The 24,967-nt window shown below is 38.7% G+C and overlaps 5 protein-coding genes across 5 annotated transcripts; all 5 read left to right on the top strand.

The window, feature by feature from the left end:
* Nucleotides 1-604: 604 nt before the first annotated feature.
* On the top strand, nucleotides 605-5,488 carry TM35_000033110 (putative protein kinase, putative,serine/threonine-protein kinase Nek1; the record flags this gene model as incomplete). Its single annotated transcript, XM_029022078.1, has 1 exon — nucleotides 605-5,488. One exon carries the CDS (start codon nucleotides 605-607, stop codon nucleotides 5,486-5,488), a length of 4,884 nt encoding a protein of 1,627 aa, XP_028886624.1.
* Nucleotides 5,489-7,318: 1,830 nt separating this feature from the next.
* TM35_000033120 (uncharacterized protein) lies at nucleotides 7,319-13,204 on the top strand (the record flags this gene model as incomplete). Its single annotated transcript, XM_029022079.1, has 1 exon — nucleotides 7,319-13,204. One exon carries the CDS (start codon nucleotides 7,319-7,321, stop codon nucleotides 13,202-13,204), a length of 5,886 nt encoding a protein of 1,961 aa, XP_028886625.1.
* A 683-nt stretch (nucleotides 13,205-13,887) lies between these two features.
* Nucleotides 13,888-17,949, top strand: TM35_000033130 (uncharacterized protein; the record flags this gene model as incomplete). The annotated part of the gene is made up of 1 exon (XM_029022080.1): nucleotides 13,888-17,949. One exon carries the CDS (start codon nucleotides 13,888-13,890, stop codon nucleotides 17,947-17,949), a length of 4,062 nt encoding a protein of 1,353 aa, XP_028886626.1.
* An 868-nt stretch (nucleotides 17,950-18,817) lies between these two features.
* On the top strand, nucleotides 18,818-22,261 carry TM35_000033140 (uncharacterized protein; the record flags this gene model as incomplete). The annotated part of the gene is made up of 1 exon (XM_029022081.1): nucleotides 18,818-22,261. One exon carries the CDS (start codon nucleotides 18,818-18,820, stop codon nucleotides 22,259-22,261), a length of 3,444 nt encoding a protein of 1,147 aa, XP_028886627.1.
* Nucleotides 22,262-23,111: 850 nt separating this feature from the next.
* TM35_000033150 (structure-specific recognition protein 1) lies at nucleotides 23,112-24,869 on the top strand (the record flags this gene model as incomplete). Its single annotated transcript, XM_029022082.1, has 1 exon — nucleotides 23,112-24,869. One exon carries the CDS (start codon nucleotides 23,112-23,114, stop codon nucleotides 24,867-24,869), a length of 1,758 nt encoding a protein of 585 aa, XP_028886628.1.
* Between the last annotated feature and the right edge of the window lie 98 nt (nucleotides 24,870-24,967).

Genomic DNA, 24,967 nt, shown 5'->3' on the forward strand with positions numbered 1-24,967 from the left:
TAAGGCCACTGTTCCCTCTCCCTCCTCTTTTTTTTTCCCCCTCTTTCACTCTGTTCCTGTGTGTGTTTGAGTTTGTGTTTGTGTGTTTCTGAGGGAGGGATTACTGTATCATCTTTTTTTTTTTTTGTTTACATTGACGGTTATTACGCAGTGAGAAGGATCTGCGTATAAACGTTGCTGTATTATTGTACACTATTGTTTGACAGTAGTCCAGAAGGGAAAAAAAAAATATTATAAAAAAAGTGAAACTAATATTAAGGCAGAGAAAAGGATTCTCACAGCGAAGACAGAAAAGGGAAAAGAAGAGACAAAAACTGAGATACCAAGTATTGATTTATATTTGGAAAGTGAAGGAAGGGAAAAAAAAAGTTTAAGTTAGAAGCAAATAAACCAGAACGAGAAAAAGGAAAAAAAAAGAGTCTTGGTATTTAATTCCGAATATTATTATCTGTCTCTCTTACTCTCTTTGTGTGTGTGTGTGTGTGTGAAGAAGAGGGGGGCTTACAAAAGGGAAGCGAAGGAAGGAAGCCATAAAAAGAAAAAAATATTATATATATATATATTTATATAGATACTTATAAGTACCAGTAAAAAGAAAAAAAAAATGGAGAAATATACCAAGATTCGAGTGCTCGGAAAGGGCAGTTTTGGTAGCGCCATTCTTATCAAACGTCGTAGTGATAATGCACTTTTGGTTATCAAGGAAGTATTCCTTGGTAAGATGAGCCGAAAGGAGCGGGAAGAGGCACGCCATGAGTGTCGAGTGTTACAACAACTCAACCATCCTAATATTGTGAGATATGTTGAACACTTTGAAAATCGCAATAATTTGTATATTGTAATGGAATACTGCGATGGTGGTGACCTTCATATAAAACTTAAAAATGGTGGTCCAATGAAGGAGAGTACTATTCTTTATTATTACTCACAAGTGTGTCTTGCAATGGAGTACTTACATTCACGTCATATTTTACACCGTGATATTAAAACGATGAATGTTTTTCTTATGAAAAATGGATCTGTAAAGTTAGGTGACTTTGGTATATCTACCGTATTACGCAATACGATGGGTATGGCAAACACGGTGTGTGGTACACCTTACTACTTCTCTCCTGAGATTTGCCGCAACAAACCGTACAATAACAAATCAGATGTTTGGGCCCTTGGTGTATTATTGTATGAATTAGCCACTGGGCGTCATCCATTTGATGGTAATAGTATGCAACAACTTATGCAACGCATTGTAAAGGGAACGTATGCACCATTACCATCACACTTCTCATCAGAGTTTCGCAAGATGGTAGACTGGTGTTTGCAAAAGGACCCTGCACGTCGCCCTACTATTAAACAATCCCTCTCACTCCCTATTGTGCGCCGTTCTCTAGAACAGTTGGAGGAGAATCTTATGCTTGCAACCCAGTGTAAAGTCCGACTAAGAGACATTATGGACTTTGACGTGGGCTCTAGTGGTGACAATAATAAACAACGCGGAGCTGAAAACAAAACACCATCATCACCATCACAACAAAAACAACAACAAGCTCCACTAGGAAGGCCACCACGTTCGCCTTCGCCTTCGCCCTCACCAGAGGCAGGAGTTCTTTCACCGGGCCGGGCAGCCGCTCTTGCGGTAGCGGAACAACAACAACAACAACAACAACAAAAGTCACCACGTCGGCCGGTGCCGCTTGGCCCAAAGCCCAGTGCTGGAGGAATTGCAGGAGTGCCGGCAGTTGATCACAACCGCATTGATAACTATCGTCGCCATCTGCAGCAACAGTACCAGCAGCGAGGAGCGGGCAGTCCATCATCGGCGGGGAATGTCGAGTGTAGGACGCCACGCCCAGCATCACCAGCCCCCCAGCAACTCCGATATCCACAACAACAACAACAACAACAACAACAGCAAAAACAGGATCGGAATGTAGTGGATGCGGTAGATCCACGAAATATACCAGTAGTTGAACAGCAGAAACGTCCTCATGAGGGAGAAAAAGGTGGGGATGCCTTTAAAGAGCGAATGAAACGTGTTGACGCCATCATGCAACGGTATGCAGAGAATGTAGATCCAAAGGCTCGTGACACCATTCATGCGTATATGAAACGCAAACAAGAAGAATATGCACAACGTCAAAGATCTCAACAAGAGCGTCTTAAACGTCGTGCAGAGTTACGGAGAAAAGAATTAGCCAAGGTAATTGAATATCAGAATAGGATTGGGCGTGGTGATGCACAGCAATATCAACAACAAAAGGCGTTGCCCCGAAAACCTAGTGCGTCACCCTCTCATGTAGGTGGTGATGTTTCACCGTCCTCTCCACGGAAGCAACAACAACAACAACAACAACAACAGCAACAACAACAACAACAAGAACAACAACAACAACGACAAGCCGTTTTTGGTCGTGATCCACGCTATGTCCAGAGACTCTCTAAAGAACTAGATCTCTCTCCCCCATCACGCAAAAGCAATCAGAGCTCCAACTGCATTAATGCCCCGAATCGAAAACGAGTACCCCACAGTGCTCGAGAAAGAGGAAGGGTGGTTGCAGCAAATTCTCCACGTATTATTGCCCCACCAAAGACTCGACAGCCACCGTCGGAGATGTCACCGCGAAATGGAGGTGTACGCAGTGCACAACCACCACCACCACCACCACCAGCAGCAGCAGCAGCAGAAGTGGCAGCGGCAGCAGCAGCAGCAGCAGCAAGAAATGCATATCTAGGTAATAGAAACTTTAATAATATTAACAACAACATGAACAATCTAAAACTAGTGCCTCCACCACCACCACCACCACCACAAGTGGCAGGGCGTTCAGGGATACCAGGGCCCCCAAGAGTTTTAAGAGGATCGGATATTAACGCACCGTTGCAACAACAACAACAACAGCAGCAGCAGAGACCCCAAGCAATGCTCCATATCATTTCAACACCTGTTCTTCCCATTCCTACAGGAGGAGCAAATGGCAACCTTGCTGAAGATATCCTTATAGAAGTGAAGAAAGGTGAGAAAGTTTTTGTAAACAGTCGAAAATCACCAAATATAATGGCGCGACGTAATAGTCTTCCTTTACATCATCCTACAGAAGTTCCTCATTCTCAAAATGGTACCTCATTCAACAGTCTGCCTGTTTTGGGATGCAAACATATGATTCGACCTACAGCTGCAGCTGGATTTATGCCTCAGGGTTTCGTGAAACAAGACGCACAAGAAGAACAACAACAACAACAACCAGGTCCGTTGCGTTCTCCAGTTTCTGCTGTAGGGGCACCTGGTGGAAGATCGCCGTTTTCTTTTCTTTCTAGAGATGAAATACCAGCAGCAGTTGAGGTGCGTCGTCGTTTGGAACAACAACAACGTAGACAATTTGTGCCACTGACAGAAATGAAACTACAGTTTGAGGAACGTCCTGGGAAGGCGGATTGCATATTAAGTAATCCTTCCATTGGAGCTGGAATAGATGATAAAAATGTTATTACAAATAATAACAAAAAACGACTGAGCAACCCTTCTCAAGTTATAGATGAAAAGATATCATTTCCTCCATCACCTTTCGGTGGAATAAGTGGTGACAACGCTGGTGATGGTCAACCACGAGCGAAGAAGGTACCGCCACCACCGTTAGCTCTTGGTCCTCTACAAGTGCGTCCACTACAGATGGCTCTTCCGCAGAATATGTCACCTTTACAAATGCCTTCGCCTCAGAAACCCGTAGGTGGATCTGTTCTACCTTTTGCGAGAGTAACAGGAAAGCAACTTGTTTCGCGAAGCAATAGCAACAATAAAAAGACCTCTATTTCATTACAACCAATGGCTGGAATTATGCCGGCTGTAATGGGTGTTAAAGTAGCACCTCAAACTCGATCAGCCACAACAGCAACAGCAGTAGCGGTTACAGGAGCACGTCAGGAAAATTTTGAAGCTCAAAATGACCTAACAGATGAGCCTCCCGTTCTTCTTGATATAGAATATAGTGTTTCAGCCCCACTTCAGGATGATGGAGTTAGACAGACAACACCAGTAAGATCAACATCTTTGTCATCACTTCCAGTAATTGTGACAGGTGAAGCTGTAGGAGGACATCCAGATGTGTCACAACAGTGGAGGAATGTTTTGGATAATAATGGAAGTTATAAGATGCCACACCGTGTTCCAATAACACAAGTACAAGGAACTGTGATCCATGAGAGTTTTGTATTTAATGAAAAGGATGATGTTCTCGCGGCATATCAAAAGGTGAGTGAAACACGTACAAGTATTCCAAGTACACTTGAGGTCCTTCGTAGTCTTAGAGATGATGATAATGAAGGGGCTGATTCGCGTAAAGGAGAACCCTCCGCCGCATCACTAATGTTACTGAAACTAAAACAACAACAACAAGCTAAGAATTCACCTCCTATTTTCCCGTCTGCATTACCAACCAGTCTACCTGTTCCTCTCTGTGTTGAAGCTATGGCTGCACAACCTCAACAAGAGCAACAACATTCATCAAATATCAGTAATCAAGAGGAGACATCTTCTTTATCACTGGAAGGAAGTAACAGGGACTCCGTAATGGAAGAAGAACGCCAAGCACTTATGGCATTAATAGAGAATGTCCGAGATGCTCGTGCCAACGATGATGGTGAACAGAGCGAATCCAGTATTACTTCAGTTGATGGTCATCATGAGAAATCACTTAATGGATACCTGGCAATGCTTGATCACCTCCGAGATCTTTTGCATCGTCGCGTACCGTTTACGGACATGGAATCCCAAGATAAACAAAAAGAATCAAAAGCAAATAAATCATTTCCGATACCACCTGTACTCAAAGAAGAAGTTCCGGTGACACTTGGACAGAGCGGTGTTTCCGTTTCTACTGATTTACCAACACCACGGAATTTGCTGAGTACTAAGCCGAATGGTCCAAAACAGGAAGTCCTCCATGAGGTGGAACTATCAGAAGGAAGAAAGGATAATGAAGTACTAGAAGAAGAAAAAGGAAAATATCAAATAAAACAAGAAGAAAAGAATAGTGAAGATAATTATAATACAGATATGGATGAGGAAGATTACGAAGACAGTGGTGAAGAGGAAGATGATGATGATGATGATGATGATGATGATGATTTTGAAGATGCTGTCCCGTTATCGCCAGTGCGCTGTGCCACAGTAAATGATACTTACCGTCGACTCCTACAAAACGCTGGTTTTATCCCTGTTGAAGTGTTGCCTGACAAACCTTGTAATGTAATAAGTGGTGGTGGTGGTGGTGTTGTTACTAATAATATTGACGCTAATGGTGGTGCCGATACTCACGGGGTAACAAATAGCTGTAATGATATTCTGGAAAACTATTCTTTTCTAGATGGAGCTGCGGGAGAGATAGAGAGTGATGATGACGGTGGCTGCACAATGTACATTCAACCGGTCGCACAGGAATCACCGATGCCTGATTCTGATGCTGCTGCTGCCGTAGAGAAAGAGAAGATGATACGGTAGCACTTACTTTTTTTTTTTTTTTTTTTTTTGTTTTTGGTGGCATACACTGTTTAGATATTTTTATGGTGTATCTCTTCTTTTATTATCTTTCTCTTTCTCTCTATCTGTGTGTATGTATGTATGTGTGTGTGTGTGTGTGCTTTTATGTGTGTTTCTTTTTCTCCTTCCTTCATTCTTTTTTTTTTTTTTATTTATTTATTTTTGTTTTGTATTTTTGGACTTGTGCGGAGTGGTTGTCTGATGAAGAAGTGTCATAGTGGAGGGAAAAGAGGGGGTATGACCTCTAAGAATTTGCAAACTCAAAGAAAAATAGAGGCCATAGAGAGGAGAAAAAGGTATAATAAAATAAATGCCTGTAGAGAGATGAGACAAAAGAATGCTGCTTCTGAATGATTGCATTTTAATGCTGTTGGATTTCTTTTTTTTATATATATTTATATTTTGGTTTGCCAGTTTTATATGAAAGTAAAAAAGAGAAAATTTTTTTTTTCGTTACTTTTCATTTCCTTTCTTCAATTAACGACATATGTATCTATCTATATATATGTAGTTTTTTTTTTGTTTTTGTTTTTGTTTTCGTGGGTTTATGTGTGTATACGGTTTTGTACGTTGATAATTTTGAAACGACAAAAAAAAAAAAGAGAAAAAGAAGAAAAACACAATAAGAAAAGGATACAGATTTGTTTGTAGTTGATTGGATGAGGTATTTCAGTTATTTAGCGTGTTTTTTTTTTGTGTATTTGTGCTTTGCTTAAAAAGCATTTAGGTATCTGTTTTCTTTTTCTTTTTTATTTTCATTTGCACTTCTCTATTTTTCTCTCTCCATTATTTGCTAAACTTTGTTATTGTTATTGTTTTTTTTTTTTCATTCTTGGTGATTTTGGATTGCTTAACTTAGGCACTGGAGTTTATTATGTGTATGACGATGATTTTTGTTAGTTTATTTTTCACATTTTTATTATCTCTCTATCTATCACTTACTATCTTTTTTCCAACAGAATCATGCACTGGCAGCATGCTTCATTACCACCCTTCTTTTTCCATATCTTATTTTTCCGAAGTAATTGAGGTACAGATTGATATATATATATATATATATATATATGTATTTAGTTACCTACTGCTATATGTTTTTAGCAGTACTCTTGTGCATTACCGTTTTATTGCCATTTTATGGTGTCTGGAGATTTGTTTTCTTTCTTTTTTGTTTTTATGTGATGATGCGGTTAAAAAACTCGTTTCGACTACTATGGACATGATGAGGAAGCAAAAAAAAAAAAAGGAACGAAAAAAATAAAAAAAAAAAAGAAGAGGAAATGAGTGACTTTACTTCTTATCTCCGCTTTCATGTCGTCAGTTTCCGTTTTTTATTTCTATTTTCTTTTTCTTTTTACTTTTTTCTTTTTTTTTCCTTTTTTGTTCCTCCATTTTTTTATTACTGTTTACTTTGCGTTTGTCTGACAATGTTTATCTGAGTGTTTGTGAGTATTCGTGCGTGCGTTACCACTACTCGAGATGTGATAAACTTATATTGACGCAAATACCATGGTGTAATACCATTCCTGCTTCTGGCGCCACTCCTCATTTGTGTTGGTCAAACAAGACTGTGAACATCACGCGTGTATGAACTTTTTTAAATGTTTAAAGTGACTATGACGATGCTAATATGATTTGATGGATTTTTTTTTTTTGCATGTGTTTTTCTTTTTCTTTTTCCTTTTCTTTGCATATATATATATATATATATATATATGAAAAGGAACAGATACCGATACGAGTAACCTTGGGGTTCTTTATATAGAGTTATTCACCAAGTGTTGTTGTGATAGTATGGAGCCATCGCACGGTGCAGAGAGTGTACCTCAAGAGCATCCCATTATAGCACGATGTAAACATGTTACCGACTCTCCCACGACCTCAGAAGAAGAGGTGGAAAAAGAAGACCATCATCATCATCATCATCAAGAAGAAGAAAAAGAAGAAGAGAGAAGGGAAGAGGATAAAAAGGAGAGATCAAGTATGAGCTCCTCGCACAGTATCGGTTTTTGGACTGTTGATTCCGTGAAAGATATGCCTTCCTCAAAGAAAAAAGATCGACGGAACTCAACTCGTAAGGAGAGGGAAGGGTCTTCACCCAACATTGTACAGATAGAAGATGAACACAGTAGTGCTGTTAAGAGAACAGCTTCAGCAGCAGCGTTACCACGAGCCTCAACCTCCATAGGAGTGCTCAGTCTTAACAGCAGTGCTGTGAGGAGTTCCTCCGTGTTGGAGGTTCCACTTCCACGTCCAAGTGTGCGGCGTGGAGTGACTCCAGATGGTCGACAAGCATGGATGCTCTTCTCTCCACGAAAGAGAAACAACAGTAATAAGAACAACAACAATAATAATAACAATAGTCACCATGCTGGTAATAGTAGTAGTGTTAGTAAAAGTGGACGAAGACGGAGTCATACAGCAGAGTCCACATTGGAGGATTCTGAGTATTGGGAAAAGAAGATTGTTGCCCCACCACCAGATCATCTCCCCAGACGTGTGTTAAATCTTCTCGCAGCTGGACGATTAAGTGCACAAGGCGGTGAGGGGACGAACAACACGCGAGTGGTGCGCAGTGGTCTTTCAGTGCCTCCTCACAGTGCAGAAAATCGAAAACATGTTTTATCTAATCAGATCAATAGTGTCAATGTACGTCCAGCATCTCGATTGGACGGTGTAGAAGTGAAAAGAACCTCTGATGTTAATTCTTTTACTGATGTGCAAGGTAGACGGGAAAAAGTTAAAGCTTCTGCAGAGAAAGTGATGCATGCGTTGCTACTTCCAGTATCTGATAAAGAAGATCATCATCATCATAGTAATTCTGGTAATGCTGATATTCACAATGTCTCTTTTACCAAAGAACTGTTTTCATTTCCACGTGAATGGCAAATGGAGAATGATCCATCTTCATTTTCAACAGATGTACTTTCAGTTGACACATCACTAAACTCAGGGAATTCCTCACAACATCGAAGGAACAGTCGCTCTAAAGAGGAAGATGTTAAACATAGTATTAAAAATATTTATTTGCATTCGGAAACGACACAATCACAGTCTACTACTCACTTTGTTGACATCCATAATAATATTAATAATAGTAGTAGTAGATCTACAAAAAACTCTCGTCATGTTACTGAAGATGATTATATAAATGCCTATTTCCATCTTAATCCCCTTCCTCTCCATGATGATCTTGACATTAATGGTTATACCTCATTTCTTATGAAGAATGGAGTTACTAGTACTACTACTACTTTTGCCACAACCCCTAGAAATTCCCTTTCATATGAAACGCAGTCCAATGGGATTCTTCCACAACAAAGAAAGTTTTCACACCTTTCTTCTTTACAATCGAAGCAACAAGAACGAGAAGCCGCTGGTAAATATGGTTTGTGGTGTACGGTGAATACTATGGTAGGAAAAGATATCACGGGAGGAACAGCAGCCACCTTGGGTAGAACTCATTCACCAAGTGTTATGAATAAGACTGGTAAAAGACGTACAGATATTCAAACACCACGATGGTGTATGCAAGTATGTGGAGGTGTTGTACCTCTAAAAGATCTACACTCTTTACACTCTTTAAGAGTAAGTGATGGCCGAAGTGATTCTTCTGCTTTAAGGAATACTATTGTATGTGCAAACTTTGAGGCTTTGTTTTTTACGCAACCTCCTGATAATCCTTTAAGTATGTTTGGAACTCCTCATCTTGAATCTGATGCGGCCGTTAGTACTCCACCTGTTTATTCAATTCCTCTTACACCCCGACTTCTTAACGCTTCAGAGGCTTCTCCCTATAAATGGATATTGATGCAGCAAAGAGATAATATTTTAGTACGTCATCAACAAGAAGAATGGTTTGTATTTGGAGGAAAGAATAGTAAAAATGAACTTTATATCTTATATACACAAGTTATTGTGAATAAGACACAAAAATATTCTATTAATGTAAGTGTACTTCTTTTTCCATGTCGACGAATACCTACAAAATATAGTCATCATAAATCATTCTCTACTGTTGAAGTACTTGAGGTACCATTATTCTATGGAGATGCCTTATCAGCTTCTACACGATGTGTTCATAGTGCTGTATTAACCTTTTCCACTAAAAGTGCTTTTCTAAAGGCTTATAAAGCGTTACTTTGGGCATCTGAAATAAATACAATGGAGATTCAAACTGCTATTAATGTGCCATTACAATTACAGAAAAATAACCATAATAACAGTAACAATAACAACAAGAACAATAATAATTCTCTTCCTTATGTATCTCTACGTCTCTTTGCGTCACGATTGCCACGATCAGAATCTTCTCACATGACAGAGTATCGCAAACGATCGGTTCAACACATTGCGTCTGTGATGATGGATCCTCATTCCTCTATTCAGCGTGGGAATTATCGCCTGGAAGACTTTCATCTCGAACCCGCCCACTCTCACGACCAGAGTCGTTCACGTCCTCTTTCTTCTCTTTCTCTTTCTTCCTCCACCACACATGTTTTCTCCCGCTCCATCGCTTCTGTAGTGGCTGTGGATGCTGGCGGTGTTGTACACCGTGTACGGCATTTGCCAAGTTTGCAGTGTTTTGATGTGCGTGTGCTGCCGCGACAGCAGACGAGATTATTGTGGGCGGCGGCGGATGAAAAAGATCAAGTTGGTGTGATGGAGGCGGCTCTGGTGTTGGAGTATCTTTCTCATATGCCCTTTCATAATCCCATAGTTGCAGTGTTGTCCGATGCGAATAAATTATATATTGTACAAGCTCCTATTTTCTCTGCACTTGTAGAGAATAGGGGAATGATTACGATTACTCCACAGGGAATTCCAATATCCCCTAGACAAGAACCACAATTTCACTATTTTGGGATTATACCACTCTCTGTGTTTATGAATCATGTTCTTCAAACTTTAAAAACGCCTGTGAATATCCGATGGAATTTGGCTCGCGTTCTTGCGGCTCAACTTTTACTAGCCATAATTACTTTACATGGTAAAGGAGCTCTCCTTGGACCTGTTTCTGCAAGACAGTTATTTGTACAGTGGAATCCGGTAGCATTTAATTCTTTTTTGGGAACTGTTGGTAACGATAATAAGGATGAAAAAAATGAAATTAAAACAAAAGATTTTCATTTATTGATTCAAGGATTTGGAGTTCATACAAATGCATGGAAGTATGAAAGACAACAGCTTGGTGTAATAGAATATATATCTCCTCGTTATCTTTTTAATATCGCTCATTTTACAGCAATGGACGAATCTGAGAGAGTTTCATGGACTATAGGAGATGATTATTGGTTTTATCTTTGTATACTTTTTGAACTCTTCGCTCCACAAAGTACGACGCTTTTATCTTTACAATCATCAGAAAAATATGATGAGAGGTCCACTTCAACTTATTTTCATGATTCTAAAGAGATTTGGCAATTATGGAAAGGTGTGTTTACATCTTATTCATCCTACCCTTTTTCATCCTCTGCTCGTTCTTCATCCCTTTATCTTGATAATGTTCATCATAATCATTATCATCATAATGGGATGAATCGTAAAGAAAGTGGGATATTAAAAGCATTACATCACTATGTTCATTCTCGACTTGAGAGTTTAGTACTTCCCAGTATTAATATTTGGATGGCAGTGGAAGAAGAGAAAAAGTCTGCGGAATGCACGTCAGGAGTTTTTACAGCCGTTAATGTTAAGAATAACAAGAGTGAATCTTCAAAAGCTATTTCACTTGCTGATGCCTATATTAATAATTTGCGTTCAAAAAAGTCACAAATGGATACAAAAATAAGGAGAGAAGAAGTGTATGATGAAGAAGAAAGTAAGGATAAAGAAGTAACACAAGTAGAAAAGAATTTTAATTCTACATGTGAATCCATGAAGTCATTGTCAAACTTTTGTAAACTACTTGTTGATAAATCTTTAGAATTATCAACAGTATCAGTGAATAATCATGTTCGACAAGCAGTATCTACTCTTTTAGTTCATCCATTTTTTCTGGATATTGATTTTGCCTCACTCTTTGATGGGGATTACATCATACCAAACGGATCCTTTCTTTGCAAGAAACTCTGTAATAGGAGGTTCTTGAGTGATGTCATTATGAAAGATCCATTGGAAACGAGAAGAGAATCCGTTTCTTTACGTAAACAACAAAATCCACAACGATTATTATCTCCTTCTGGAACGGAGGAACCTCCACATCTATGCAGATTAGCTTCTCCTTTCCCTGACGAAGGTGAAGAAGATGGGGGAGTCTCAAAGACATCTGGAATGAATAGCGTAACGACACCTCGAACGACATGGGGAGATGGGAAACGCATTTATACATCAGAAGAATTAGAAGATTTAAGACAAATTCGACAAGATGTGAGTCGAGGCGTTCATCATACTTTATGTACAGATACCACGGAAACACCATTCTTAACCGTACAGAAGCAAGAGCAGGAACCTATTCATAACCCTACGAACAGTCAGGTTCCAACATATACACCAACAGTTATTAAAAAGAATGAGGAAGGAATATCAATACAAGAAGAAGGGAATAATATGTATGTTTCAGCATGGAGAAAGTTAAGAGAGAGGGCTGCAGAATCAGCGGGAACAATAACGTTAACTTCTGAAACACGTGATTATTATCAACGCGATGTGGAGTTTCCATCTCATGTACATTCCGCAGAACCCAATAGGCGTAGTTCCCATCGTGAATATACTGTATCATCTACCAAATCTACCTTTGAACTTACCGATCCACTCTTGAATAGTAACAGGAAACATTCAGAAGAACAAAAGGAGGAAAAATGGAATACTCAAATGATTGACCTTAATGATAAGGATAATAAGAGTCATCATAAAGAACACCCAAGGCGAGAAGAAGTTATACATGTTACTCAGATAGAGGAAAGAGAATCTTTTATTTTCTCATCATCTTCCCCTGTGGAAAAGGAGGAACAGTCTATTACTCGACATGATAGACTGATTGAGAATGCACATAAAGATGAATTTAAAAATAAGGAAGAAATATTGGTTTCATCTAATAATAGTGAACGACATGAAGAGAAACAAATGCATCAAGAACATGAAAAAGAAGAAGAAGAAGAAAAACACAAAAAACAACACCAACACCGGTTTGGGATTAAAAATGATGATTCTTCTTCTTTACACGCATCACATGGAACCAAGCGTCACCCTGGTTTTCATTCTAACTATGATGAGAGGGTTAGAGGTGAAGAAAAATCTGAATATCCAATCAATTTACAAAGTCATCCATTTCCATCACGACTTTCATATGATACAGCAAATGAAATCTCTAGATATGAAAAGTTATCTGATAACACAAATGAGAAATTGACGTTATCTAATGAGAAGAAGGTTGTAGAAGAAAGAGGAGTAATACCATCGTCTACAAAATCTGTGAATAGGGGAAAAACAGATTTGGGATATGTCTCAAATAATAGTAGACTCAGTTACAGTAGTAGTTCATTTATGAGTTCAGCAAAGCCTACCTGGACCACAGCATCTGAAAAATATTTAGATAGAAAGCGAGAATTACAAAGAAATGAGATTGTTTGGGAACCTGTGGATGAAAACTATGATGATAGTGATGATAGTGATGATATGGATAAAAATAAAGAGGGTAGATATAATACAGCACCCACACATTACCCAGATGCAATGTAGATTTTAGAAGATCTGCTGATAATATATATATATATAAATGTATTATCTCGTTCTCATCTTTACCATCCTTTTTTTTTTTTTCTTTACGGACCCTTTGTGAATATACGTAGAGGTGCTGCAGTTTCAGAAACGGGCTTATTATTACCACTTTGTATACTGTTTTCATTTTCCTCTCCTTACTATTGTTATTGTAAGTTTTATTATTATATATTTTTTCTATTTTTGCAATTGCTACAGTATTTTTTTTTTTTACTTTGTACGATACAAAATTCTATACGATCCTATTCTTGCAAATGGGCATACTTGCATGCACATGTATATTTACGTAATTTATATAGTTTCTTACTGAATGACTTTGTAGTGTAATATATTTCTTACCCTTTTTTTTCTCTTTTCTTTTTATATATATTTTTGATTTTTTTTTTTTCTTTCGTTAGGGTAAATTTCAGAAGAATAACGAAAACTCTGGGTGATTGCACTGGGGAATTATCACCCACACTCTACTAGTACAGAAAAACTAAACGGAAGTTTTTTTTTTTTTTATTGTTTTGTTTTTTGGTTGATATCTTCACTTTAACTCTTCCGAATACATATACATAATTATATATATAAATATATATAATTATTTGCTCAGTGGTAACTGGTTTACTCTTTTTTTCTATAGAAAAAAAGAGTCAGTTAAAATGAATATAGATCTTTCACACAAGTTCATCTCTGAGCTGCGCTTTAATGTTCAACAAGTTTCAGAAGAGGAAGCACTCGTTGCAAGTCGCGTAGAGACATTAAAGGCGTGCCATAATCGTATTGGGTGTATTATTGGCCTTGCATCTCTTTTTCACCGCCTTACACACCTTGATCTCTCACACAATAAACTTGGTAGTAGTATCAACAATACAACTGTATGGCTTAATGAGTTACCATCTTCTTTACAGGTATTGAATCTCGCACATAATGAGATTAGGGGTTTTGTATGCGAAGATGTTATTAATCGTAACCGTGTTAGTTCTTCAGATCTATCAACTATGATACAAACATCTATAGCACCCTTACGTCGTGCGTTCCCATTATCATTAGCGCTTTTCTTTAATCGTTATCGATTTCCGCATCTCTGTGAATTGGATCTTTCCTACAATGTATTCACTTTAACACTTTCAGAAAGTGATGCGATAGAAGAAAACTGGCAGGAAATTGTAGAACGTCCTCTTGCTGCATCTACACCAGACGGAAATGAACGTACTGCATGGTTACAATATACCACATCCTCTATTTTAGTTCTCCGTCTAAATGGAAATTCGCAACTCACCGCTCTTAACGCGATACTATGTGGAATGGACTCTCTTACACATATTTATGCCAAAGGAAGCGGTGTAGCGGATTTAACGGCAGTTTCATCCGCAGCCACACTTTGTCCAAAGTTACGTTTCCTTGATATGCGTGAGTCTCCAGTGGTAGATGCCTTTATACATGCTCCGCGATCAACCATTTCAACATTTATCGAACTCTTGCTACTGCCTTCACTCCTTAAAGAGAATCAAAGGGGTAGTGATGAAAAACAAAAAAAACAACAGCAACAAAAAGAACAACAAGAAAAAAGTCAGAATGCCCTTCATCGTGTTGTTCGAGAAGTTGCACAGCGGCATATAGAAGATATAGAATGTGCTATTGCACGTCATCAGGAATCTAAAGAGATTAAACTATCGCAGGTTTTGTATGTAGCACTATTACAGCAGGTGATCCCGCAGGTCAAAGAACTGGATGCTGGCATGGATGTGGATACAACATATCGGGTATTCATGGATGCAGCAAAGGAGGTGCTTTTTCATTTCATAGAAAATAACAATAGAACAGGTATACAAAATGGTCCTGTAAGACGAGAGTTATGTAATTCTTCTTTAAGGGTTCAAGATTCTACAGGAGATAAGAATAAGAAGTGGAATAATGAAGAAGTGAAACAAAAATATCATCAAAAACAACAACAACAGCAAAAGCAACCATTGTATGGTGAGGATCAGACGAAAAGAAATACAGAGGATAGTATAGATACATCTTTCTCTTCACTTGTGGATCCTCCACGGAAAAGTAGTCCTATTGTCAGAAAACGCAGTTCTATGCTTCCTAAATCAAATGGTGTATCTCTCCCTGTTTCTGGACGAGAAGGACGAGAACGATCACGTAGTGCGCATGGTATGAGTGCCGCTGCTGCTGCAGCTACAGCTGCTATTGCTTCTGGACGAATTCGCCCAGCAGTACTTGTGACGAGTTCAACCACTAATACGAGCATTACGACTACTTCGGAGAATAACAACAATAGCAATAGTAATATTAATGGTAACACATTACCTTTAAGACGTGAACAGACAGATGTGGCAGTGCGTTCAGTAAACGCAAGCAGTAATAGTAGTAGTACTCTTGGTGTTGCTGAGAGCATTCGTAGAGCTGCACGAATTGACCAGAATGATGACACCTCTCGCTTAACACACAGTCGTCTATTACATCCCTCCCATACTACCATAACACATGCATCTAGTGGAGGAAACAACAACAACATCAACACTAATAATAATAATAATAATAATAATAATAATAATAATAATAATAATAATAATAATAATAATAATCATAATGATAGTAGTCATACCAATAGTAACACCAATACGAATAGTATCCCCAACAGCAGCAGTCATGGGGGTGATGATGAGAGTGGGATGCGCGGTGGTCGGTTCCAGCGGGCCCTCGCAGCCCTCACTCCACTCCTCTGGGAGCGGCTGGACGGCGACTCCCGCAAAGAGCGATTGGCCCAACAGGCGCGGGAGTTGGAGGAGGCCCTCGTCGCCTCGCAGGACCGCCAGCGGGGTCTGCAGAACACCGTCGCCGCTCTGCGGCAGCAACTCCAGCAGGACCGGCATCTCATCACCGATCAGCGGAAGGAGGCCGTACGGCTGCGGGAACAACTCGAACACCTCGCCACCGCCAACAAACGCACACGGCGAAAACTGCAGAAGCGGCAAAAGGAAATTGTGTATGGAACCGTGGCATTGCAGCGCAGGGAGGCGGTGGCGCAGCGCAGGGCCGCTTTGCAACAGTTGCAGGAAGAAGAAAAGTCACTTGAACAGGCAGAGCGGCAATTACGTGAGAAAGTGGCACTGAGTGGTGTCTGGTCACATCTGCAGCGTACAGACTCATCCATACAAACCGCACCACGTACCACAAGGATGGGAAAACCGAAAGAATTACGAAAAACACGTGCAGATATATTACGTGAAAATGCGGTACGAGAACGTTTAGAGGCTATGCGGAAGGATGATCCATTAGCATATAATGCTCGCCGGTTTCGTTTTGATGAATACAACTATGACGATGATGTTGAAGAAGGAAATAGTTTCACAGCAGATTCCTCCAGGGAAAACTCATTATTTCAGAGACATGAAAGATCTGAAAAAGGGAATCTTTTACTATTACAACAGAGGGCTATAAATGATGATCGAGAAAATATCCATTCATCTACCAGGCAGGATCCACGCGTTCATGGGAAAACTCCATGGCGTAGAATGCGTAGCAGTTCTACATCATCGCACACAACAAATGCAACTGAAAAAGATGAGGAACCACGTTCTATGTATGAGAAAGGACACAGCCCCTACAGCGACACTGATAACGACGATAATAATATGAAAGAGAATGGGAAAACTAAGAAAGATAGGGGCTTCCGCTCTTCATGGTTACAAGAGCTTTCTTTACAGCAACTTTTTGAAGAGGCTGCAGCTATGCGTAAGCGGCAACAAATATTACAACAACGAATGCGAGATGTTGGTGGGGATAGAAATGTTGACAGCACAGATGACATTGAGTCTGAAGAGGGCAATATACAACATCAAAATATCGTACGTACTGATGATAATGATAATAGTAATAATAATATTGGTTTTGCAATTGGAAATAACACTTCATCGACACGTGCTGCCATGGTACAGGAAGGGGGAAGAGGTCCTGCGTCGTTCCTTGTTGCTGGTGAAACTTCTTGGAGTAACTTTAATGACACCAGTAATATAAAAAAATATGAGGAAGTTCATAATAACAATAATAATATTAATGATAAAAATAATAATCATAATGATAATGATGATGATGACGATGACGATGATGATGATGATGATTCAGTAGATGTAGTTGTGTCAGTGGCGGAAAATGTGGCAATTGGAGATTTTATGGTCTCTCTTTCGCCTTCCTCTGCAAATAAAAATGAACATTTCATAGATTCTCATAATAATAATAATAATAATAATAATAATAATAATAATAATAATAATAATAACACCAATATTAATAATCATCATCCGCAGCAGCAGCATCAGGAACAGAAAATACAGTCTCCTCATCCCCAAATAAAGGAAGTAACGTCCGAAGAAAAAAAAGAAAAAGGTGATGTCTGCTCTTCAGCGGCTTTCCTTCCTTCCACGAAGGGACACTTTTCTGTAGATGCACAGAGCATATATGCTGAAATATTGCGTCAACAACAACAACAACAACAACAGAAACAACAACAGCAAAGTAAGAGTCCGGCACAAGTTACCAAAGTTGTTGCTAATGATGAGGGGGAACCATCACCAGTTATTGCGGCGATAGAAGGAACAGCAGATAGTGAAGATGGAAAGAAATACATTCACCAGAAGAATGTAGACGATAACGTTGAAAATAACATAGGTGATGAAAATATAGACCCAACGAGACGTGCTCTTTTTGCCTGATTTATTTAAATATATTTATATGGTGGTTGTTGTGCTGCGAATACTACTTTCATCAGGAATAGTAGCAGTAATATTAGTGGTAGTAGTATCAGTGAAAGAACTGGTGTTAAAACCAATAGAATTTCTTTGTTTTCATTTTCTCTTTTTTCTTTCTTGTTTGTTTATTTTGTTGCTTTCGTTCGTTCTGTACATCGTTAATATCTCATAAATTATGAGAGTTTGGGTCTCACTGTTTACTATCACAGAGACCAATCGCACCCAGGGCATTCTTGCTTGTGTGTGGTAACTCATTCGTCAAATAGGAACGAATTCATGTGAAAAAAAAAAAAAAAAACGTAAATATAATACATCTGTATATATGTTTCTGTGTACTTATAAGAAGCTGAAAGATGAAGGTTATGTCAACCTCATACTTCAAGTTGTTTCTTATGTATTTTTATCACTTTTTTTCTGATTTCTTTTCTTTTTTGTTTCTTTTTTTTTTTTTTCGAATTTCGTACAGAGGATTGTCGCACACAAGCAGAGGGTCAATAATAAAGAAACACAGACTTTTCCTCAAAGAGTTCTACACTGTGGCACCAAATTTATTAACAAGGAAAGTGAAGTGGGAGGCTTGGGTGCGAGCACAAAGGATTCTGAGAAGAAGTTTCATATCGTTTTTGGAGCACGACTAGGAAAATAAGAGTGTATCTCTTTTTTTTTTATTTTTCTGTTTTTCTTGTAGGTATTTTTAAATTGAGAAAGTCTTGCAGACAAAGAAAGAAAAGTATACAAGACTTTTCTTTCACACATACTCTCTTTTTTTATTTTGTTGTTGAACAGATTTCTATTATATACCTGACGAGGTGTTATTAAATAGTTTACGACAATGACGTCACATTTACCAACTGCTCAGAAACAACAACAACAACAAAAACAACCTTATGTGCGACTTTCATGTACTTATCAGGGTTATCAGGGCACACTAGAAGCTGATAAGCACGGCTGTAAATTTAACCATGATCTTGTAAAAGCAGATTTTCCATGGGATTCTGTAAAATCAATTCGAATAATGACGAAACATGTGAAGGATGTACCGACTTCTGTTTTAGTACTCAAGACGGCACGTCAAAAACAATTTTCTTCAATGTTCCTTAGTAATACAAAGCACTACTTTTATGGCTTTGACGATATTGTAGAAGCTGTGAGAGAACTGATGGAACTTAAGAATAGCGTGGACGGACTTGATGTAGCCCCACTAGGTGACCCTAATAGTCCTCCAGTTAACAAACCAACAGCTCCGTTGACGGGTGAAAACAGTAATAGTATATATACGCGACAAAACCCATCACCATCCGGAAATGCGAACAATAATCGTGCCGTTGATAGTCTTACCGCTGCAGGAAGGAATCGAGCAACAAATGGTGTTGGCTCACTTGTGGCTACTCCAAAAGATGATGATAATTTGAGTTCGGCCTCCGCACCACAGTTAAGAAATGGCGCAAACGGACGATACGATCCTGATGAAGAAACAGAAGGACGAGGAGGTGGAGTGAATATGCCGTTAATTATAAACAGACAGCGGCATGCAGAGCCAAGGGAGAGTATTTGTGTTCCACCTCAACCGCCACGTGTAGGTAGTTGTAGTGGAACACTGAAAAAAAGAGGTGGAAGGCAAGATATATCGAATGATTATCGATACGTTAGATGGGGACATAACCTTTCGGAAGCTCTCTCTTATTATCCCCGGGGATTAGCTGGAATTCTTTTGGGAATACTGATAGTAGTAGTTTTACTGTTATTGTATCTGCTTCTCATGCCATATTTCCTCGCTATAGGAAATAAACTTGGTTTACGAGAAAATTCACCACAAGAAAAAGTAAATCATGTTGTTCAAGGACTAGAACAATTACATCAATGGCAAAGAAAACATCAAATTGAGTTAGTTGAAGGTCATCCACATAATAAAAAGGATAATGAAGTAACACATATGATAGAACCGCCTTTAAAACCTCCTGTACGTATAACATTAAATGATATGACTGCAGCTGTTAAAGAACTTCTCGGACGGTATATTAGTGTTCAACGAGAAATGGATGCACTTCGATTGCGTCGTGTGCGTCGTGAACTTGGTGGTGGTGATACTAACTTTGAGGCTCGACGTCGTCACCTTAAAGGTATTTCCATTCACGATTCAACAGATGAAAATAGTGATGATGGACAAAAAATACATGATTCCGGTATTGATTGGCTTAATGAGATTGAAGAACCCTCACGTTCACGTAGATTATCATTAGAATCGGTTGCGGCTAGTTTACGTCGTTGGAGACGTTTTTTCCATACAGTTATTGCTACAATAAAGTGGGCTTTTTGGGGAAAGAGGAGTAGTAGTGGTAGTAGTTGTCTCACTAGTAGGAATCAACCATTAACCCAAGTTAATTGTAAAAATTATTTTTGGTGTAATAGTGAGGGATTTAATGAGAAACAAACTCTTACACGTTATAGTGAAGTATTACTTGATGGACAAGCTGTTGTGGAGGATGTCGTCAAGGAGGATGCGGAAGAACGCCGCAAATGTCTCTTTCTTTCACGTGAACTGGTGCGTCTCGCAGAGTTAATTGAAGAAATGTTTTTAGAGTATCAAGAGATAATTATGGCACCACAATATGAGGCATTCCTACGTCAGGTACCCTTTACATCATCATCATCATCATCATCAACATCGACAACAACAACAACAAGTAGTGATAATATTGCAGGTAATATGTTTGTAGGAGTTGGTAGTGAGGATGATGGAATGTTAACTGGTCAAAGCAGTTATTTATTACGTACTATTCTGCTTCGGAGACAGACACTCGCACTGTTAGAATTACAACCGTTGCTACTATGGAATGGTTTTCAGAGTGAAAATGGTTTTGGGCAAGAGAAAAATCGATCAACCTTATCACGTAATTCTTTTCCTAACAATAACAGTAGAAAAAAGAATGGAAATGATGAAACATTAAAAGAAGAACCTACAAGAGAAGATGTTGAGGCTATTCTACATGATTTTGTAGAAAGTTCAACCAGTAGAAATATTGGGGACTCTTGGACGATTCTACGAAATATTCTAGAGGAAGTTCGTTACTGGTACGATCATGAAAAGGATTGGCAAACACTCATTCTTTGGAAACTTAACACTACGAAGGAAAGTGATGCCTCTAAAAATGTATCAAAGACTTCCAAAGGCTCTAATGATGATTTCGATCATATTATTACGAAAGTACCAATGTTTCGTGGTTTATGGTGTTTTCTAGAAGAACCTTTGCAACCACGACATGTGAATAAAAAAGAGGAGGATAGTGCTTTTACCTCCTCCTCCTCAAATGATGATATTTCATCTGGGAATACGAAATCTGAAGTTTCAAAGGGAAAAGGTATAATAAGAATGCGAAGATGTGGAGCTGTAAATTGTTGTAATGTTGAAGAGGGTATTATAACACCTAGTGATCCTTATAATATTTTCCAGAAGGGATTGGAGATGTGCTCTGTTTTTCAGAAAAAAGAACAGGAATACTTGTCTAGTAACAACTTGAGAACTACCGTTGAGAATGATGCGAAAAGTGATGCATTTTCTATAGATGTTAATATAGAAAAAGAAAAACTTGAAGAGGAATACGAGGATGATGTTGAGAGTGGCTACGATGTGGCGAATACACATGTTCGTAAATTTGAACTTATGACACTTGATGTACAACTGCGGTGGGTAAATGCTTTTGAACTCTTCCTTCTCTCACATGATAATAAACAATCCACCTGGAATTGCAATGAAAGAGACGGTAGACGTGTGCAATTGGTAGAGTTAGCCACTGACAGTGATGAAGAAACAGCTGATATGAAGGAAATGTCTCAAATTCGTCGACGGCTTTTATCTGTACTTGGGAGAGCACAAAACCACTATGGACATCATTTGATGAGTGATGGGACTCTCACTTCCTCCTCCTCCGCTGCATTGATTGATTTTGTACGGGAAAGCGCTGAAAGAAGAAAATCCTCATGGTGGCGGTTTATTCCATTTCTCTCATGGTTTTCTAGAGATCGAACGGCAGAACCACTGCAGTGTCTATTAGGACGCATGCAGCCCGCAGATCCAACAGTACGGCGTATTTATAGAGATCTCTTGCGGGTTCCACTTGGGGAGACGGAAGATATTCCTTGGATGTTGTTGCATTTACTCAGCATTCCACCAGATATGCTGCGAGAATACCACAATGCGGGATCTTCCTTTATATTCGCCTCCTGTTTTCTATTCCTGTTTTTATTGGCATCTGTTGTGGGATTTATGTTTCTCTAAGTCTGTTTGATGGGGAAGTTATATTTCTTTTTTTTTTTTTTCTTGTGTGTTTTTATTTTATTTATTTGGCGATTTCGTAAAAGGACTATATATGAAGCTGATAGTGGTGATGGTAAAATGATGATTGCGTCTTTCTGTTTTTTTTTTTTTTTTTTTCAATTTTGTAATATTCTGAAGAATGAGCGATTGTGGGATTGTGTGGTGATGAGAGAAATAAAGAAAAAAAGTATCACAAGTAAGAACAGAAATATTATTATTATTATTATTATTATTATTATTATTATTTCTTTTCCTTCTTGTGTTTGTCTCATTTTCTGAATTTTTTTTTCCTTTTCTTTGTGTCAATCATACTCTATTGATTGTTGTATTAATGCTCTCTGTTCTCTTTGTAGAGAGCCTCATCGTGTGTGTGGCGGCACAGCAAAAACCTTCCTGTACCATGCGTCTGTTTATTATTGTTATTATTGCGGCAGTAATTTCTTTTTTATTTTAACTCTTTCCTTCTTAATTAATTAATTAATGAGTCATTACTACTATTACTATTATGATTATGATTATTATTTTATTTTATTTCTTTTTTCTTGTAAAGATTGAAGGTTTTTAAAAATAACAGTGGTTGAACGTTTATCACTCAATAATCCATAGAATCAAGGAACAAGATTAAGGGAAGGACGAAGCAAAAAAAAAAAAAATAATAATAACAACTTGGAAAGTAGAAAAAAATAAGTACTCATATAAGTATATATATATATATATTAGTTACACACATATATTCGGGTTTTTTTTTCTTTTTTTTTTTTTAAAAAAAAAAACTTACTTCTTGTGTAAGGATTATTGAGCTCGAATCATCATGTCTGCTTTAGCAGGAAGTCTGATTTCAACCACTCCGCCACCCATTGAGAATTGGGGTACACTCAAATGGACCACCAAAGAACAAGAAGTGAAAAAGACTGAAAGTGGTACCGGAATGGATAAAGTAAAACAGGAAGGAGATACTGATAATAAGAATGGTGTACTTGCAAACGCAAATTCTGATGTATTACTTCAATTGGTATCTACTCCAAAACCCAATCAACACAACTCTGGTGCCTCCACAAGTGGAATGGGTGGTGGAGTTATTGTACAGATTCCCGTTTCTACTATTGCGAGTGCGTCCGGTACAACAAAGAATGATCTTTCACTTGCACTGCGTCCACAAGCGTCCGTCACAACAATGCCAAACGGGAGCTCAAGTGTACCATTGGAACTCACATCTATTCGTTTCGCAATTCCTAATGTGTGTGTTGGCCATGAACAGACAGAAGAGGCGGGTCGTGAGATTCTCGCCGAGACACATCAACACATGAAAGAGCAACAATCTCGTCTACTTGGCAACAGTGCGGTTGCAGGTGCGGCGTCAGAAGATCAACTTCTTTTAATGATGGCTGGTGGTGGACGAAAGGATGAACGTGTGATTGGAGTATTGGATGATCTCACCTTCTCATATCCATCTGGACGGTATAAACTCATTGTATCTAACTATGCTCTTGTGTTAGAAGATAAAAAACGGTCGGCAACAGCAGGAGGAACTGGTGGTGGTGCTGTGGCATCCATACCTCTTACAGATGTGTTGCAATTATACTTATGTGATATCCCTGATAGTGGTAATGGTGAAAATGACGAAGACCTTGCGCAGTATGTTGTTTTAATTTTAAGAAATCCTCTTAAGATACGCACAACTACGTATAATCATATTGTTATTTCTTGCCCTTCAGGATTTTCACTTGATGAAGATCATCCATGGCGTTGCCAACTGGAGACACAAGAAGAAATTAATCAGGTCCTTACGAATATGGCACACAATCAGAATACTTTAACAAAAGAAGTAAAGAAAGAGGGTGAAGAGAAGGTATTAAAAAACACATTTACACCTACAATGTCTGGTCGCGTAAGCGAAATTCTTATTCGTATTCTAAAGGCAGTTACAGGTGCAACAGCTCTTGGTGGCCATAATAAAGAATATCAAACAAGTCGTGGCTACTCCGTACTGCGTTGTCTCCATCACGGCGCAGATGGTTTACTTTTTGTCTTAAACTCTGCTTTACTTTTTCTACACCGCCCCGTTACACGGGTATTATACAGCGAAATTAAACGTATTGAAGTGGATGAGTCAGAAAAGGGAAATTCAACGTTTCAGATAGCAGTATACGGTTCTTTTGGTCGACGCAGCAATACTTCAGGGAACTCATCTACAGAAGATAAACTTCTCTTCTCTGCTCTTGACAAGCGGGAGAAAACGGCGCTGCTTGCATACCTTGAAAAGAAGGTAACCGTTAGACGTGTTGGCGTCGTTGGTGAAGATGATGATGATGACGATGAAGAAGATGAAGAGGACGACGCAAGAGATGATGAAGAAGAAGAAGAGGAAGATGAAGAGGAATTTGATGAAGAAGATGATGACGATGATGATGATGATGAGAGTGATGAAAGTGGGGACGATAAAGATCGAAAAAGCCGTAAACGTGCACGCAGTAAGAAGCATGAAAAGAAGAAAGACAAAAAAGAAAAGAAGGAAAAGGGAAATCACAAGAAATCTAAGAAGGAAAAGGATGTGGGAGAAGAGGACTAAGTTAAAGTAAAAGATTGCGTGTATGTGACGAAGAGATGCTATACGCTCACTTCTTTATTGCAAAGAAAAATTGATTTGTTGGTTTTTTTTTTTTTTTT

Source organism: Trypanosoma theileri (assembly GCF_002087225.1).
Source record: "Trypanosoma theileri isolate Edinburgh chromosome Unknown TM35_Tth_3_V1, whole genome shotgun sequence".
NCBI classification, from domain to species: domain Eukaryota; phylum Euglenozoa; class Kinetoplastea; order Trypanosomatida; family Trypanosomatidae; genus Trypanosoma; species Trypanosoma theileri.